Here is an 18,705-nt window from a genome sequence, read left to right as displayed (position 1 = left end):
CCACCATTGATTCCAGCCAATCTTGCGTTCAAAAAGTCAAATGGTGCTCCCTCCCTTCCAAGCCCCAACGTGCGCCCAAACAGTGGTGTACCCCCACAAAAATTACTTGCTAAAACATAATTTTTGAGGAAAGAACAATTATTTTTTATTTTCACGGCTCTGCGTTATTAACTTCTGTGAAGCACTTGGGGGTTGAAAGTGCTCACCACACATCTAGATAAGTTCCTTCGGGGGTCTAGTTTCCAAAATGGGGTCACTTGTGGGGTGTTTCTACTAGTTTAGGCACATCAGGGGCTCTGCAAATGCAACGTGATGCCCGCAGACCATTCCATCAAAGTCTGCATTTCAAATGTCACTACTTCCCTTCCGAGCCCTGACGTGTGCCCAAACAGTGGTTTACCCCCACATATGGGGTATCAGCGTACTCACAACAAACTGGGCAACAAATATTGGGGTCCAAATTCTCCTGTTACCCTTGTGAAAATAAAAAATTGTGGGCTAAAAAATCATTTTTGAGAAAAGAAAAATTATTTTTTATTTTCATGGCTCTGCGTTATAAACTTCTGTGAAGCACATGGGGGTTCAAAGTGCTCACCACACATCTAGATTAGTTCCTTGGGAGGTCTAGTTTCCAAAATGGGGTCACTTGTGCGGGAGCTCCAATGTTTAGGCACACGGGGGCTCTCCAAACGCGACATGGTGTCCGCTAATGATTGGAGCTAATTTTCCATTCAAAAAGCCAAATGGTGTGCCTTCCCTTCCGAGCCCTGCGGTGCGCCCAAACAGTGGTTTACCCCCACATATGGGGTATCATCGTACTCAGGACAAACTGGACAACAATATTTGGGGTCCAATTTCTCCTATTACCCTTGGGAAAATAAAAAATTCTGTGCTAAAAATCATTTTTGAGGAAAGAAAAATTATTTTTTATTTTGACGGCTCTGCATTATAAACTTCTGTGAAGCACCTGGGGGTTATAAGTGCTCACTATGCATCTAGATAAGTTCCCTGGGGGGGTCTAGTTTCCAAAATGGGGTCACTTGTAGGGGAGCTCCAATGTTTAGGCACACAGGGGCTCTCCAAACGCGACATGGTGTCCGCTAACGATTGGAGCTAATTTTCCATTCAAAAAGTCAAATGGCATGCCTCCCCTTCCGAGCCTTGCCGTGCACCCAAACAGTGGTTTACCCCCACATATGAGGTATCGGCGTACTCAGGAGAAATTGCCCAACAAATTTTAGGATCCATTTTATCCTGTTGCCCATGTGAAAATGAAAAAATTGAGGCTAAAAGAAATTTTGTGTGAAAAAAAAGTACTTTTTCATTTTTACGGATCAATTTGTGAAGCACCTGAGAGTTTAAAGTGCTCACTATGCTTCTAGATAAGTTCCTTGGGGGTCTAGTTTCCAAAATGGGGTCACTTGTGGGGGAGCTCCAATGTTTAGGCACACGGGGGCTCTCCAAACGTGACATGGTGTCTGCTAGCGATGGAGATAATTTTTCATTCAAAAAGTCAAATGGCGCTCCTTCCCTTCCGAGCCTTACCATGTGCCCAGACAGTGGTTTACCCCCACATGTGAGGTATCGGTGTACTCAGGAGAAATGGTCCAACAAATTTTAGGATCCATTTTATCCTGTTGCCCATGTGAAAATGAAAAAACTGAGGCTAAAATAATTTTTTTGTGAAAAAAAAGTACTGTTTCATTTTTACGGATCAATTTGTGAAGCACCTGGGGGTTTAAAGTGCTCACTATGCTTCTAGATAAGTTCCATGGGGGGTCTAGTTTCCAAAATGGGGTCACTTGTGGGGGAGCTCCAATGTTTAGGCACATGGGGGCTCTCCAAACGCGACATGGTGTCCGCTAAAGATTGGAGCCAATTTTTCATTGAAAAAGTCAAATGGCGCTCCTTCCCTTCCGAGCCCTGCCGTGCGCCCAAACAGTGGTTTACCCCCACATATGAGGTATCAGCGTACTCAGGACAAATTGGACAACAACGTTCGTGGTCCAGTTTCTCCTTTTACCCTTGGGAAAATAAAAAAAATTTTGCTAAAAGATCATTTTTGTGACTAAAAAGTTAAATGTTCATTTTTTACTTCCATGTTGCTTCTGCTGCTGTGAAACACCTGAAAGGTTAATAACTTCTTGAATGTGGTTTTGAGCACCTTGAGGGGTGCAGTTATTAGAATGGTGTCACTTTTGGGTATTTTCAGCCATATAGAACCCTCAAACTGACTTCAAATGTGAGGTGGTCCCTAAAAAAAATGGTTTTGTAAATTTTGTTGTAAAAATGAGAAATCACTGGTCAAATTTTAACCCTTATAACTTCCTAGCAAAAAAAAAATTTGTTTCCAAAATTGTGCTGATGTAAAGCAGACATGTGGGAAATGTTATTTATTAACTATTTTGTGTCACATAACTCTCTGGTTTAACAGAATAAAAATTCAAAATGTGAAAATTGTGAAATTTTCAAAATTTTTGCCAAATTTCCGTTTTTTTTCACAAATAAACTCAGAAATTATCGACCTAAATTTACAACTAGCATGAAGCCCATTATGTCACGAAAAAACAATCTCAGAATCGCTAGGATCCGTTGGAGCGTTCCTGAGTTATTACTTCATAAAGGGACACTGGTCAGAATTGCAAAAAACGGCAAGGTCATTAAGGCCAAAATAGGCTGGGTCATGAAGGGGTTAAGGGTAGGTTAATTTTAACATTGAGAGATAGAATATCAAAAATAAAGTCCAGAAAATCACATTGTATAAATTATATAAATTTATTTGCAATGAGAAATAAGTATTTGATCCCCTACCAACCATTAAAGTTCTTGCTCCTACAGACCAGTTAGACGCACCTAATCAACTCGTTACCTGCAAAAAAGACAGCTGTCTCTCATAGTCACCGTTATAAAAGATCATACAACATGGGAAAAAATTCATGACTTGGTATAGGCAAATAATGGTCAACAAACAGAATCAACAGTCATGATATGCACGCTGCTAATTGGGTGTAATTGACTCCCTTAATGAAAGGGGGGTATTCTAATTAATATGAGTGCAGAGTTCAAGTAGTAAGGTCATTCATTCTGTGATGAAACTGGTGTCAATTATGGCCCTTATTGTAAGACGGAGGGCATCAAATGTTGTACCTGCTGGTTTTAGCCCTTGTTAAGTGAGTAAAATAATTTGTTCCAGACATTGTACCGAAGGATAAAGAACTTTGATCAAGAAGTAGATTGGAGAGGGAAAACATTTAAAGAAGTGCAGAAAATAATTGGCTGCTCAGCTAAAAAGATTTCCAATGCTTTAAAACGACAAACAAAAGCCCAAAACACGTGGTAGGAAAATAAATACTATAATTTTTATATATCATAGAATCACAAGAATGACAAATAAGCATCCAATGATCAGCTCCCAGGAGGTCAAAGCAGATTTTCAGTCACCTGTTAGTCCTGCAACCATCAGAAGACACCTACATGAAGCCAAACTATTTGTAACAAATCCTCGTAAAGTACCATTGCTGAAAAAAAAAGACGTGTTGAAAAGGTTAGCGTTTGCCAAAGAACACATTGACTGACCTAAAGAGAAGAGGCACAACATTCTGTGGACAGATGAGGACAAGATTTTTCTTATTGGATCTAAAGGCCACAGACCGTGTGTGAGACGACCCATCAACACTGAATTTAAGCCACAGTACACAGTAAAACATGGAGGTGCAGTCATAATGGTTTGGGATGTTTCTCATACTGTGGAGTTGGGCCCATATATCGCATACCAGGCACCATGGACCAGACTGAATATATCATTATACTGGAAGAGGTCATGTTTCCTTATGCTGCAGAAAAAATGCCCTTGAAATGGGTGTTTCAGCAGGACAACGACCCCAAACACACCAGTAAGTGGGCAAAATCCCAGTTCCAGACCACCAAGATTGATGTTAGGAAGTGTCCACCCCAATGCCCAGCCTTCAATCTGATTGAGAATTTGTGGAGTGAGATCAAAAATGCCGTTTTTGATACATGCTGGTTTGACATGAGAAAAAAATTGCAACATGCTGTGAGTGCATCCGATAATCAGACCTTGCGCACCCATATAAGTCTATGGGTGCGTGTAAAACATCAGACTGCACTTGGATGTCATCTGAGTGCAGCCTGATTTACGCTGACAAAAGACCATGGAGAAGATGGAGAAATGAAGTTCTACGTCTTTGCCACACTTGAGCTGCGATTCTCTCATGAGAGAGAATCGGCTCACAGTAAACTGACACTGATCAAAATCTGATCAAGTTTGAGATTAGCGTTATTAGCATAATCGGTCCGATTCTCTCGGATGAGAGAATCTACGGCCGTTTGACCATAGCCAAAGTACACTCCCTGACAGAAGTTGTCGCTTATCCGTGTCATGTAAATAAAAGCTTATAACCGGACATTAAATTCATTCATTGGTTGTATAAATTATTCTTTTGAAAGCTGAAACCCTCCGAAATGTGGTTTAGGTTAAGAAAATAAATTGGCATCAATGCAGAAATATTGATCAGTTAATGGACACAGAATGGTCAGATTTTGGCAAGACAAAAGTTTTGTCGCCTGGTCTGTTGTGAACTCTATTTCTGGGCTCCCTCTTGTGGTCACAAGTGGTACTGTGTGAGTGCTGTCTTTCTGCAGGTTTGTGACTGGCATCAGCTGTCTCGTTATCTGTGGGCTGGTTTTCTATTTAAGCTCACTTGGACTCTCAGTCTATGCCTGCGGCCAATGTATTCAGTGCTATTCTGATTCCTTCTGACTACCTTGCTCCCAGTCTCTTCAAGAGAAGCTAAGTTTCCGTTTTGTTCATTTTTTGATCATCAGTGTTCTATATGTTTCTTGTCCAGCTTGCTAATATGTGATTTCCCAGCTTGCTGGTAGCTCTGGGGGGCTGAGTTTCCCCCCCCACACCGTTAGTTGGTGTGGGGGTTCTTGAATTCTCAGCGTGGATATTTTGGTAGGGTTTTTTACTGACCGCACAGTTCGCTATCTGTTTTCTGCTATCTAGTACTAGCGGGCCTCATTTGCTGAATCTGTTTTCATTCCTATGTGTGTCTTTTCTCCTTACCTCACCGTTATTATTTGTTGGGGGCTTCCTATATCTTTGGGGTTATTTCTCTTGAGGCAAGTGAGGTCTTGCTTTCTCTTTAGGGGTAGTCAGTTTCTCAGGCTGCGTCGAGACGTCCAGGATTTTAGGCACGTTCACCGGCTACCTTTAGTGTGTTTGGATAGGATCAGGTTTTGCGGTCAGTCCAGTTACCACCTCCCTAGAGCTCTTGTCTATGTTTAGTTACTTAGCTAGTATTTCCTGTGATCCCCAGCCACTGGGATCATAACACTGGTCATATAATGCACCCAATCCTAGTTTACATCCTCACCTGTGCTCAGTAAATGATCGGTTAATTACTGTGTGTGTATAAAAAGAAACCCAGCACCCCAGACTTTCACTTGAACTGCAACTTGAGCTCTGACAACATGCCAAAAATCCACCCTGCTGGGTCATTCCATATCAAGTGATCCAAATATGAATATTTTTTTTACCTTACGTCTTTAGATTTTTTTTATTTTTTGTTTTTATGAAGTACAACTTTAGTTAATTACAAATTAAAAGTTTAGAATTTTTTTCTTCATCAGTTAATTTTTTACAGATTTTTAAAGTTTTGAAAAAGCATGGATTTTGGCCTGGTATGGCTTTACATTTTCTATCATATCTCGGGCTAGAATTAAGATATAGAGATGGGAGAGGCATCATTTTTCTCAGAACGGTACTGGCTTTCATTTGATATGTCACAAGACTATGTTTCTTTATATTTTGTTTTGGAGAAATCAAATTAAAAATTTTGATGCGCAATTCTGAAAAAAACGTATGTTTTAAAATTGTGAAAACATGCATGTGTGTTACTTGTGTCCTTGTTTATATTTGTACAGGGATTCAACTTGGGATCTATCACATTTGTATTTTTTTTTTAAGCCTTGAATCATCTGATTTTATGTTTGTGTGAGTTTCTTCCTTTTTTCTTTTCAAATTACAACTTATTGCATTCAACATTTATATGTAACAATAAAGAAACACAAAAAACAAATACCGAAGTGCCAGAATAAACTCATCTTAATCATCATAACAACTTGCTCAGCATTTTCAACCTGAATTCATTGAACAAGCCAAAAGATAAAAGGTGATCACATCCTCAAGTGTGATTTTCTAAATACAGTCTTGTCCTAATTATGTTAAAAACAAGAATAAAAGAACCAATATTTCTACCACCTATTTATACATGGAACAATTTTTTTTCTATTATATCACTAAACATGTAATTTCTGAAGTGTTTAAGAAGAATAGTACGGTAGTTAAATCCTCATACTATAAAATATGAACTAATCAAACAATTAATAGTAGGTTTTTACACTGGTCTTCTATCATCAATGTGTCCCTTCTAGTGGGTGAAATGTCATCTTGCCCATAAGCGCTCACTAGCAATGGCCGTTTCCTTCTGTGTGAGTATGTGCGGCTGTCATGGTGCTCGGCTCCACCTGAGTTATATCTGATTTTTGTTCACTTTTACAATGTCTGGTTTTCTTGGATACACAAAGGACGGCGCTGGACCAGAAGGTGCAGAAAAGTCACTTCTACGTCTTCATTTTCACAATCTTTGGAGAGTCCAGTAGCCATCAGCGCCGATCATATTCACAGGTCACATAACCAGTTATGCCATCCATTGCCGATCTTGTGCCTTCTTCTACCACCTCATGGACGTCACTGTCTTTATTTCCACTACATGGGATGACAGTCCGGTATTGCTGAGTCCCTGTGATGGGTTCTGCTTCCTGTAACTGATGTTATAACAAACTCTCCTCCTCCTCCTCCTCTTTGTAGTCCTGGTTTGTACAATACATGAACTGGATGTTAAGAGTATTTTTCTCTCTCCATTTGAGGAGTTGCCTGGGTGATAAGATTTGGTGTGAATACGGTCTGTGGAGACCCGAGCTGCCGGCCGGTCATCTGCTCTGCAGTCACCGTCTACCCCTGGTCATCCTCAGCCCTAACAAAGCTTCTCTTCTGTCCTCTCCTGCTTCTAAGCTGTAACATAATAAAATAATACAGTAATATCTAGCAATCATGGATTATTTGGCAAATCTAGACCCCACACTGTTAGACCACAAGCTGAGCAGATCTGAAATCAAGATTTTTGAACTGACACTGTAATAGTTTTATTTTTTAAAATATGATCCCATCATGATCCCATCTTGTGTTTTGGTACAGATGTGAATAGGAGCATAGCAGGCACATGTGCAGTTTTTGAAATTTTTAAATTAAACGTTTTTTTCAGAAATGCGTTTTAAAGTTTTGCGCTTGCGCTCGCATAGGTAAATTATTATCAAAGATACGCTTGTGACATATCTGGTGAAAGCCTGTACTGTTCTGAGTAGAATGGTGTTAATTTTGTTTCTCTATCTCTTTTCTAGCCTGAGTTATGGGGAGAAATGTAAAGGCAGGCAACACCGAAATTCGCACTTTTTCCGAACTTTGAAAATCAATTAAAAAAAAAAAAAAAATCTAGAATTTTTTTTTCTTCACATTTTGCATTCTCTGACACACTATTACCAAATAACAAAATCTCAAAAGAATTAAAAATATAGTGGTAAAAATCATTGGTTCACTTGACATGGAATGACCCTGCTACCAAAGCCTGGATTATCAAGAGGCTGAAGACCAGATCCACTGCAGAGGTGGCTGGCACCTTTAATGTGTCTCAGCGTCAAGTACAAAGAATTAAAAAAAGATTTGAAGAGACTGGAGATGTGTTTGACAAGCCCAGGTCCGGCAGACCCCGCAAGACAACTGCTCAGGAGGAACGTTTGTTGGTTAGAAAATCCAAAGCAAACCCCTCTTCCGCTGCAGCAGAGATCCAACAGGCCTGGTCACTTCAAGTCCCTGTGTCAACTAGAACAGTTTGTAGGATTCTGTCTCGAAATGGCCTCCATGGTCAAATCAGTGCCCAGAAGCCAGCACTAAACAAAAGGCAAATAAAAAACCGTGTGGCATTTGCAAAGTCCCACAGCCTGATAAACAGATGGACGCTGGAAAAGTGTCAGAAGGTGGATTTCTCTGATGAATCTTCAGTAGAATTACACCACAGCCACCGCAAGTACTGCAGGAGACCTACTGGAGCCGTATGGATCCAAAATACACCCAGAAAACCGTTACATTTGGTGGTGGAAAGATCATGGTCTGGGGTTACATTCAGTATGGGGGTGTGCGAAACATTTGCAAGGTGGAAGGCAATATCAATAACCTAAAATATCAAGAGCTATTAGCTACCTCTTATATTCCAAATCATAAAAGGGGTCAAATTCTGCAGCAGGATGGTGCTCCATATCATACATCCATCTCTACAACAAAGTTCCTCCAGGCAAAAAAGATCAAGGTGCTCAAGGACTGGCCAGCCCAGTCACCAGACATGAACATCATTAAGCATGTTTGGGGTAGGATGAAAGAGGAAGCTTGGAAGACAAAACCAAAGAATCTAGATGAACTCTGGGAGGCATGTAAGACTGCATTCTTTGCTATTCCTGATGACTTCATTAATAAATTGTATGAATCATTGTTGAACCGCATGGATGCAGTCCTTCAAGCTTATGGAAGTCACACAAAATATTAAATATGACTCTAATAGCACCACAACTTCATTCACCAATTTTATGCAACCTATATTTGTATTTTAAGTTGATTATTTGTTTGAATATCACATTACTTTCTGTGGGTGACAAAACTTTCGTCTTGCCAAAATCTGATCATTCTGTGTCCATTAACTGATCAATATTTCTGCATTGATGCCAATTTATTTTCTTAACCTAAACCACATTTCGGAGGGTTTCAGCTTTCAAAAGAATAATTTATACAACCAATGGATGAATTTAACATCAGGTTATAAGCTTTTATTTACATAACATGGATAAGCGACATATCTTCTGTCAGGGAGTGTATGTGAGTAGTGTAGTCATACTGACCAACATCCAACGTGCACTAATGAAGACTGCAGCGAACAAGGTGGGAAATTACAGAGATATAGTGCAACAGGCACAGTACGAGAGGGCAAAACCAAAGGTTGAACCAGGTAACAAAGCTAAGATTTAGAACAGGTGAAGGTCAGTAACACAACGGCAAAGATCGAATCGGAAGCTGTCAAAAAATATTCAGATACAGGGGTTAGATGAAGAAATTCTTTGGAATAACAAACAGGTGTAGGAAAACAATAAAACTTAATGAAAGAGCACAAACAGGCTAAAAAATAATAAAAAGACAAGTAGGATGCCATCGTTTTACAGATGGTAGAATGTGATGTAACCTCTAGGTAGTGAGCTCAAAACACCAGAGGAGTCTGATGATTACTTTGTTATAACAAGCTAGAAAAGCAAACAAAAGAGAAAAAAGCATTTAGAATTTGGAAAGAAATTAATCAATTTTTTTTATTGTTCTTATTAAAAATAATCAAAATTTCGGGTGCATTTTGTTTTTGTAATTTCAGTACATGATTACAGTATAAAGGTTTTACCTTTCCCAATGTTCACAGTAAAAGCTTAAAAGTTATGTTCCCAGCGGTGGCCCATTGGAAGGCTCAGTGGAAAGTGTGAGAACTGCAATATTTAAGGATTATTTGTTAAAACATTTAGTAATTTTCTAACAATGTATTCTCTTTAATATTGTAAAGCAGAAGCACTGCTCTACAGCCCGGCACCACTTAGGGAAGATGTGACTAAAGTCCAGCAATAATTTATAAACAGTTTAATGTTTCCATGGAGCTAAAATAGTGCAGTACCCACAGGTGTCAAACATGGGTTCCTACATCCCTGGAGGCCGTGATAGTTTACTCTTGAGCTTAATTTCTTCAAAATTAGTAAAATAGAGCTACTAGGGTTATGTATTTCACTCTCCACTGTCTGTACACTGTAGGGCATTAACACGCCTAATAAATTGGGATCAACCTAGCTCATGCTTAAATCAATGTAAACCGGAATGGCAGAAGGATGCATTTGAAAACAAAAGTCGGTTCAACAAAAAATGACAGATATTCTACCACTTGGTTCTTCTGTACCACCTTCCAGCCCTGTCAGACTTATGGTACCTTCCTGGGATAAACTCACTCTGTATATAAAATACCTGCAGATAGTCCCCTTTGCCACACATATACAGTTAGGTCCATATATATTTGGACAGAGACAACATTTTTCTAATTTTGGTTACAGACATTACCACAATGAATTTTAAACAAAACAATTCAGATGCAGTTGAAGTTCAGACTTTCAGCTTTCATTTGAGGGTATCCACATTAAAATCGGATGAAGGGTTTAGGAGTTTCAACTCCTTAACATGTGCCACCCTGTTTTTAAAGGGACCAAAAGTAATTGGACAATTGACTCCAAGGCTATTTCATGGGCAGGTGTGGGCAATCCCTTCGTTATGTCATTCTCAATTAAGCAGATAAAGGGCCTGGAGTTGATTTGAGGTGTGGTGTTTGCATTTGGAAGGTTTTGCTGTGAAGTAAACATGCGGTCAAAGGAGCTCTCCTTGCAGGTGAATCAAGCCATCCTTAAGCTGCGAAAACAGAAAAAACCCATCCGAGAAATTGCTACAATATTTGGAGTGGCAAAATCTACAGTTTGGTACATCCTGAGAAAGAAAGAAAGCACTGGTGAACTCATCAATGCAAAAAGACCTGGGCGCCCACAGAAGACAACAGTGGTGGATGATCGCAGAATAATCTCCATGGTGAGGAGAAATCCATTCACAACAGCCAACCAAGTGAACAACACCCTCCAAGAGATCGGCGTATCAATATCCAAATCTACCATAAAGAGAAGACTGCATGAAAGTAAATACAGAGGGTTCACTGCACGGTGCAAGCCACTCATAAGCATCAAGAATAAAAAGGCTAGACTGAACTTTGCTAAAAAACATCTAAAAAAGCCAGCACAGTTCTGGAAGAACATTCTTTGGACAGATGAAACCAAGATCAACCTCTACCAGAATGATGGAAAGAGAAAAGCATGGCAAAGGCGTGGTACAGCTCATGACCCAAAGCATACCACATCATATGTAAACACGGCGGAGGCAGTGTGATGGCTTGGGCATGCATGGCTGCCAGTGGCACTGGGTCACTAGTGTTTATTGATGATGTGACACAGGACAGAAGCAGCTGAATGAATTCTGAGGTATTCCGAGACATACTGTGTGCTCAGATCCAGCCAAATGCAGCCAAACTGATTGGTTGTCGTTTCATACTACAGATGGACAATGACCCAAAACATAAAGCCAAAGCAACCCAGGAGTCTATTAAAGCAAAGAAGTGGAATATTCTTGAATGGCCAAGTCAGTCACCTGATCTCAACCCAATTGAGCATGCATTTCACTTGTTAAAGACTAAACTTCAGACAGAAAGGCCCACAAACAAACAGCAACTGAAAACCACTGCAGTGAAGGCCTGGCAGAGCATCAAATAGGAGGAAACACAGCGTCTCGTGATGTCCATGAGTTCAAGACTTCAGGCAGTCATTGCCAACAGAGGGTTTTCAACCAAGTACTAGAAATGAACATTTTATTTAAAATTATTGAATCTGTCCAATTACTTTTGGTCCCTTTAAAAACAGGGTGGCACATGTTAAGGAGTTGAAACTCCTAAACTCTTCATCCAATTTTAATGTGGATACCCTCAAATGAAAGCTGAAAGTCTGAACTTCAACTGCATCTGAATTGTTTTGTTTAAAATTCATTGTGGTAATGTTTATAACCAAAATTGGAAAAATGTTGTCTCTGTCCAAATATATATGGACCTAACTGTACCTCTTGGTCTGGCAACGGCCCTGTTTTCCTGTATACAGTTATATGAAAAAGTTTGGGCACCCCTATTAATCTTAAGCTTAATGTTTTATAAAAATAGTTTTTTCTGCAACAGCTATCTCAGTTTCATATATCTAATAACTGTTGGACACAGTAACGTTTCTGCCTTGAAATGAGGTTTATTGTACTAACAGAAAATGTGTAATCTGCAGATTGCACATTTTCTGTTAGTACAATAAACCTCATCCAACAGTTATTAGATATATGAAACTGAAATAGCTGTTGCAAAAAAAACAATTTTTATAAAACATTAAGCTTAAGATTAATAGGGGTGCCCAAATTTTTCATATAACTGTATATACGTGCTGACATTTGACAGCCAGGGTTCATTTTTTTTTTAACTGGAAACTTATACAGATTATTTTGACTATAATGATCATCATTTTACAGTTCACAGTGTCTTAATTTCAGAATTATGGGTTGTAGACATGGATCACTTATAATCATAAAGATTTATTATGGCTTTTTAATGTATCCATAAAAAATATTGATTTTTTTTTTTTATTTATTTTTTATTTTTTGTTTAGCTGTCCAGAAAAAAATAAAAAGTCAAGTTGGCGGCCCTGTTGACAGCTTGCTGGCAATCTTTTCAACAACTCCCTCTTCACTCCACAACAATCCGCGTCGCTGTCTTTGCAGGACAGTACACACTTATACAACCCTTTGTCACAACCCCTCTCTTTTCACCAGTCTCCCGCCATAGCGAGCTTGGCATTGTGCACACACATGCGGCCTACACTTCAGTCACTACATCACAGTCCTTCTTGGTCCCTTTTTTGACACTCTTCTTCACCTCCTCTGTTGTGTCTACTCTTCGCCCATCTTAAAATCCCTCATATTCTTTAGTTAGAAATTCGCCTCTATTTTTTGTAAGAGGGTGGAAAACTCCTTTTACAAAACATACAAAAATGCTAAATTGGTTTGTCTGGATCAGTTCAGCATTTTAATTGATAATTGATCTCTTTTCCTACTTGTACTGTTCCAATATGATGAACTGGCCGTAAACTAGAACCTTGGAGAAAAACCCTACAAATGTATGTGATGTTCCTTACGCCTGTTGTTTGAGAGCTGCTTTGTTCTTCCAGTGTGTAGTCACAGCTGTTCATTATAGTTATAGTATCCTATTTGTCTGCTGGTTTTAATAAAAAAAATATCCTTGTTTCCCTTAAGGACTTCTGTGCCATCTGCTCTTTTTAATTTCTGCTCAATATTTGCAGGATTGTATAAGCAATTCCATGTCACTGGCTTCACGCTGTCTTCATGATATCCGCTTATCCATATATGCTATTTCAAAAAAATCCAAAGGAATCCTAAAACATCCTACCATATTTAGGAGGAATCTTTCCCTACTTGTACTAACATGTATTCCCTCATTGAGACTTTGCAATTGAATGGCGCCAGTGGCACGCGCCGCCCGTGACTGGAGTGCCAGTGGAAGCTGTTAACCTCTAATAGCCCAGTGGCATGGATTGCAGTGCAGGGAGCCAGTGGTTCTCTGTGTCGCAATACATTTCAACTGAATGTGCGTCCTCGGACCCACATCCGGCTGAAATAGGCGCTGGCATTGGCGGGCCCCCTCCCACATGAGCCCAGTCACTGGCTCTGCGACTACAATTGTTACACTCCTGTTAAGGAAGACATCCATATCCATGTTTCTTTAGATAGCTTACAAGATAGTGCACCTTGTGGCTCACAGGGTCAAAAATGTTTGTTCAGACCTTTCTGTTGTTAGTGGAGAAACACTGTTCCCACCATGTCAGTTTTGAAGGTGACAGTCACTGTAGCGTGCTCTTTTGTCATACTGTTGCCCAAGGAGTAAAAGTCGATCTTCTTGGGACTGTACCATAAATTGAACTGACAACAGGAAAGCTTTGGGGCTTTTGAGCTCCTTTATAGAGCATGGCATGTGACTGCTGCAGCCAATCACTAGTCGCGACCGTGACTACAATGGCGTCAACAGGTTCCTGCTAAAGCCGGTCATTGACTGCAGAGGACAAGTGTTGACAAGTCACATTAACACTGGAGCCTGGATAGCGGGGACCAATGGAGCATCCGCACTGCTGAAGAGAAAACTTTTATTGTTCAAAATATTTTTATTCAGTAAGAAGAAAAATATACAAAACATTGTATGGTAACCATTAATAACGATCTCAGTATTATACATCCCTCTCTCTCCCAACAGTAATTCCATTACCTCTGTGGTGATATCACAGCAGTATAAACATCCATTTGTAGACAGTTTGAGAGGATTAGAGCAGGCCACTCTTATATGAAAGACAAACACAAATAATAAAATACAAATAATAAAGTACCTTAAAAGAAAAGAGAGGGAAAGGAGAAAATAGAAAGAAGAAAGGAAGAAACGGATATCGGTGCATGTACAGCAGTAGAACTCAACCGACTCACTATTCAGCAAGTCTCCACTACGATGGACGCGGCATCACACCCTGTGTCACCAATGTCTGAAAATGCTGTGTCTCTTTAAATTGTATCCATGAGTACCACTTCGCATACCAGCTAACACCCGACCTGTCATCAAAAGCCCTCATCTCCTCCATCCTGCACAGCACGTCCAGTGCCTCCACCCAGTCTACCCTCCTTGGCGTTATGGGTGACCTCCACAGCCTGGGTATGATTTGACGCATTGCATTCATGAAGTATGGCAACATACTCTTCTTATTTTTGGACACAGAGCCCGGAAAGATGGACAATAAAGCTATCTCTGGCGTTGCCTCTACTTGTTTGTTTGTAATATGATTATATAAGGCGAATATGTCGTTCCAGAGGGATCTAACACCACTGCAACTCCACCATATATGTAACATAGATCCCACCGCCCCATTACACCTCCAACAGGTGTCCGGAATCGATGGATCAATCTTGTGTAATCTGACAGGTGTTCTATACCACTGTGTTATAATTTTATAATTCAGCTCCTGGATTCTACATGACACCGACAGCCGATGCGCGCACGTGAAGGCCCTCACCCACAACTCTGGTTCAATCTCCTTGTGCAATTCTCTCTGCCATTGTTCTGTAGATCTGAGAGGCCCGTCTCCCGCTCCCCCGGACACTATCAAACCGTATATCAAGGAAATGGAATGTGTCGGGCCCTGAGAAGCAAGACACAACTGCTCAAAAGGTGTGGACATGTGGTACGAGCCCCCCAACCCCAGAGAATCAATATAACTCCGAAGTTGCAGATACTGCAGCCAGTGTCCCGGCCTTTGCCTTCCTTCACCCAGTATCTCTCTCAATGACAAAATATCAGTCTGGTTGGTCACGTCTCGAATACGAGGCACAGCCCCCCGAGCGTCAGAGAAAATTATGGATGTTGAATGTTGTAATTCAGGGGGGAGTCCAGGGTTACCAATCAAGGGGGTTAATGGTCCAGGAATATTCGCTAGACGGAAGCGTTTTGCAAAACGTCTCCATGATCTCACAATAGTGTCAGAGATATATCCAATTTCCCTGGGTCAATACAATATGGTAGCCAAAAGACTCCCAAACACATGCTAGGAGAAGATTCATATTCAATGTCCACCCAAAGTTTGGTTGTCCTATTATGGAATATATCCAGGACACAGTTTCCAATAGTCGCCGCATGGTACGCTCGCAGATCAGGCAGGCCCGCACCCCCGTCCTCCCTACGTCGGACTAACTGGGCATGGCTAATACGAGAGCGCCCCCTATGCCATACAAATTTTCTAATTATTTTATGTAGACCCAGAAAAAAGGATCCTTCTACATCCCACGGTATAGTCTGGAAAATGTATAATATTTTAGGTAGGATGTCCATCTTAAGGGCATTAATTCTCCCAAACCATGACAGTGGCAGACGATACCAAGCCTTCGTCTCTTTTTCTATCAGGTTCCGAAGTGGAAGGAAATTAAGATCAAATAATTTCTGAGGGTCAGCTGGGATGCGAACACCCAGGTATTTAATGGAATGTTTATTCCAGCGAAAGGGGAAACTGGTTCTAAGTTGCTCCACTTCCCTATCCTGAATATTTATGTTAAGTATCTCTGATTTTTGTAAGTTAACCTTGAAGTTACTTACCGTATATACTCGAGTATAAGCCGACCCGAGTATAAGCCGACCCCCCTAATTTTGCCACAAAAAACTGGGAAAACTTATTGACTCGAGTATAAGCCTAGGGTGGAAAATGCAGCAGCTACCGGTGAATTTCAAAATTAAAAATAGATACTCCATACCATTCATTATGGCCCCATAGATGCTCCACATAAAGCTGTGCCACATATAATGCTCTGCACCGTTCATTATGGCCCCATAGATGCTCCACATAAAGCTGTGCCATATATACAATGCTCTGCACCATTGCCCCATAGATACTCCACATAAAGCTGTGCTATATATACAATGCTCTGCACCGTTGCCCCATAGCTGTGCCATATATATAATGCTCTGCACCGTTGCCCCATAGCTATGCCATATAGTGCTCTGCACCGTTGCCCCATAGCTGTGCCATATAGTGCTCTGCACCGTTGCCCCATAGCTGTGCCATATATATAATGCTCTGCACCATTGCCCCATAGCTGTGCCATATATATAATGCTCTGCACCATTGCCCCATAGCTGTGCCATATATATAATGCTCTGCACCGTTGCCCCATAGCTGTGCCATATATATAATGCTCTGCACCGTTGCCCCATAGCTGTGCCATATAGTGCTCTGCACCGTTGCCCCATAGCTGTGCCATATAGTGCTCTGCACCGTTGCCCCATAGCTGTGCCATATATATAATGCTCTGCACCATTGCCCCATAGCTGTGCCATATAGTGCTCTGCACCGTTGCCCCATAGCTGTGCCATATATATAATGCTCTGCACCATTGTCCCATAGCTGTGCCATATAGTGCTCTGCACCGTTGCCCCATAGCTGTGCCATATAGTGCTCTGCACCATTGCCCCATAGCTGTGCCATATAGTGCTCTGCACCATTGCCCCATAGCTGTGCCATATAGTGCTCTGCACCGTTGCCCCATAGCTGTGCCATATAGTGCTCTGCACCATTGCCCCATAGCTGTGCCATATAGTGCTCTGCACCGTCCATTATTGCCCCATAGCTGCTGCTGCTGCTGCAATAAAAAAAAAAAAACATACTCACCTGTCTTGCTTGCAGCTCCTCGGCGCCATCTTCCCGGCGTCTCTCCGCACTGACTGATCAGGCAGAGGGCGGCGCGCACACTATATGCGTCATCGCGCCCTCTGCCTGAACAGTCAGAGCGGAGAGACGCCGGGAAGATGGCGCGACGCCCGGCGTGTGGAACGAGGACAGGAGAATATGCGATACTTACCTGCTCCCGGAGTCCCGCTCCTTCTCCCGGACAGCTGGTCTTCGGTGCCGCAGCCTCTTCCTCTGTCAGCGGTCACCGGCACCGCTGATTAGAGAAATGAATTATGCGGCTCCGCCCCTATGGGAGGTGGAGCAGCCTATTCATTTCTCTAATGAGCGGTCCCACGTGACCGCTCAGGGGAAGAGGCTGCGGGACCCGGAGACCGTGGGACGGGCAGGGGGAGCGACAGGAACGCTGGAAGCAGGTAAGTATATGACAGTGCTCACCCGCCGACCCCACCACCGATCATGACTCGAGTATAAGCCGAGAGGGGCACTTTCAGCCCAAAAATTTGGGCTGAAAATCTCGGCTTATACTCGAGTATATACGGTAGCCTCCCAAAAATTTCAAACTCCTCTAAAACAGATGGCAAGCTGACCCCAGGTGAGGTCACGTACAACAAGAGGTCATCCGCAAATATAGCCAGTTTATGTTCCGTATGACCCACCTGGAGCCCCTTAATTGACTGATTATGTCTGAGAGCATTAGCCAATGTCTCCATTACCAGGATATATAGGTATGGGGAGAGTGGACACCCCTGACGAGTCCCGTTTTTTATTGAAAACGGTGTCGACAACTGACCATTTATTCGCACTCTAGCTGATGGATCATGGTAAAGAGCCATAATCCAATTCCTCATCCTCTGTCGAATACCTATTGCCTCCAATGTAGCCTCTAAAAATCCCCAGTGAACCCTATCAAAGGCCTTCTCGGCATCGACTGATAACAGACATAAAGGAATCCCCCTGGTTCTGGCCTTTGAAATCAAGGATATTGTCTTTATAGTATTATCCCTGGCTTCCCTGCCCGGGACAAAACCCACCTGCTCTCTATGTATCAAATGCGGGATAAATGGGTTAAATCTGAGTGCTATCATTTTAGAATATAGTTTAATGTCCACATTGATTAAAGAAATCGGCCGAAAGTTGGAGCATAGTGAATGATCCTTACCCTCTCTGGGAATTACAGTAATGAGTGCCTGCGTAGCGTGAAACGGAAAGTGACATGTTTGTGAGATACTATTAAATGCCTTCCCCATGAGCGGAGCACAGATATCCTGACATGTTTTATAAAACCTAGGCGTAAACCCATCTGGCCCCGGACATTTACCTATTTTTAGGTTTTGGATAGCCCCCTTTAATTCTATTTCTGAAAAGTCCTGCTCCAAATTATCCAATATTTCTTCCTGTAAGATCCCAGGTGAATGTTTCTCCAGATATTCTACCATATATTGCTTAGATGCTGGGACATTATTCCCTTGCTGAGATAGAATATATAGGTTAGAGTAGTATTTTCTAAATTCCTCTAATATCTCCGACGTAGAATGGACCAAAGTTCCCACTGAGGAATTTATACTGAAAATCGGGGTCTGCATAAGTCTAGGATGTAAGGATCTTGCCAACAACTGTCCACTCTTATCCCCATATTCA

The 18,705-nt window shown here is 41.4% G+C and overlaps 1 protein-coding gene across 4 annotated transcripts in view; it reads left to right on the top strand.

The window, feature by feature from the left end:
• Nucleotides 1–18,705, top strand: part of GSDME (gasdermin E) — a 165,242-nt gene that overhangs the window by 133,053 nt on the left and 13,484 nt on the right. Inside the window, exon 9 of one of the 4 annotated variants that reach the window (XM_077268786.1) lies at nt 12,445–13,254. The exons of the other annotated variants lie outside the window; for them this stretch is intronic. Coding sequence (XP_077124901.1) covers nt 12,445–12,620 — 176 coding nt within the window. The 3' untranslated portion in view covers nt 12,621–13,254. Of the gene's footprint in view, nt 1–12,444; nt 13,255–18,705 lie in introns of those variants that run through there. 4 annotated transcript variants of the gene reach the window in all.

This window comes from Ranitomeya variabilis, chromosome 6 (assembly GCF_051348905.1).
Source record: "Ranitomeya variabilis isolate aRanVar5 chromosome 6, aRanVar5.hap1, whole genome shotgun sequence".
Taxonomy (NCBI): Eukaryota; Metazoa; Chordata; class Amphibia; order Anura; family Dendrobatidae; genus Ranitomeya; species Ranitomeya variabilis.
The sequence above is the reverse complement of the archived record's forward strand: the minus strand, read 5'-3'. Positions and strand labels throughout refer to the sequence as shown.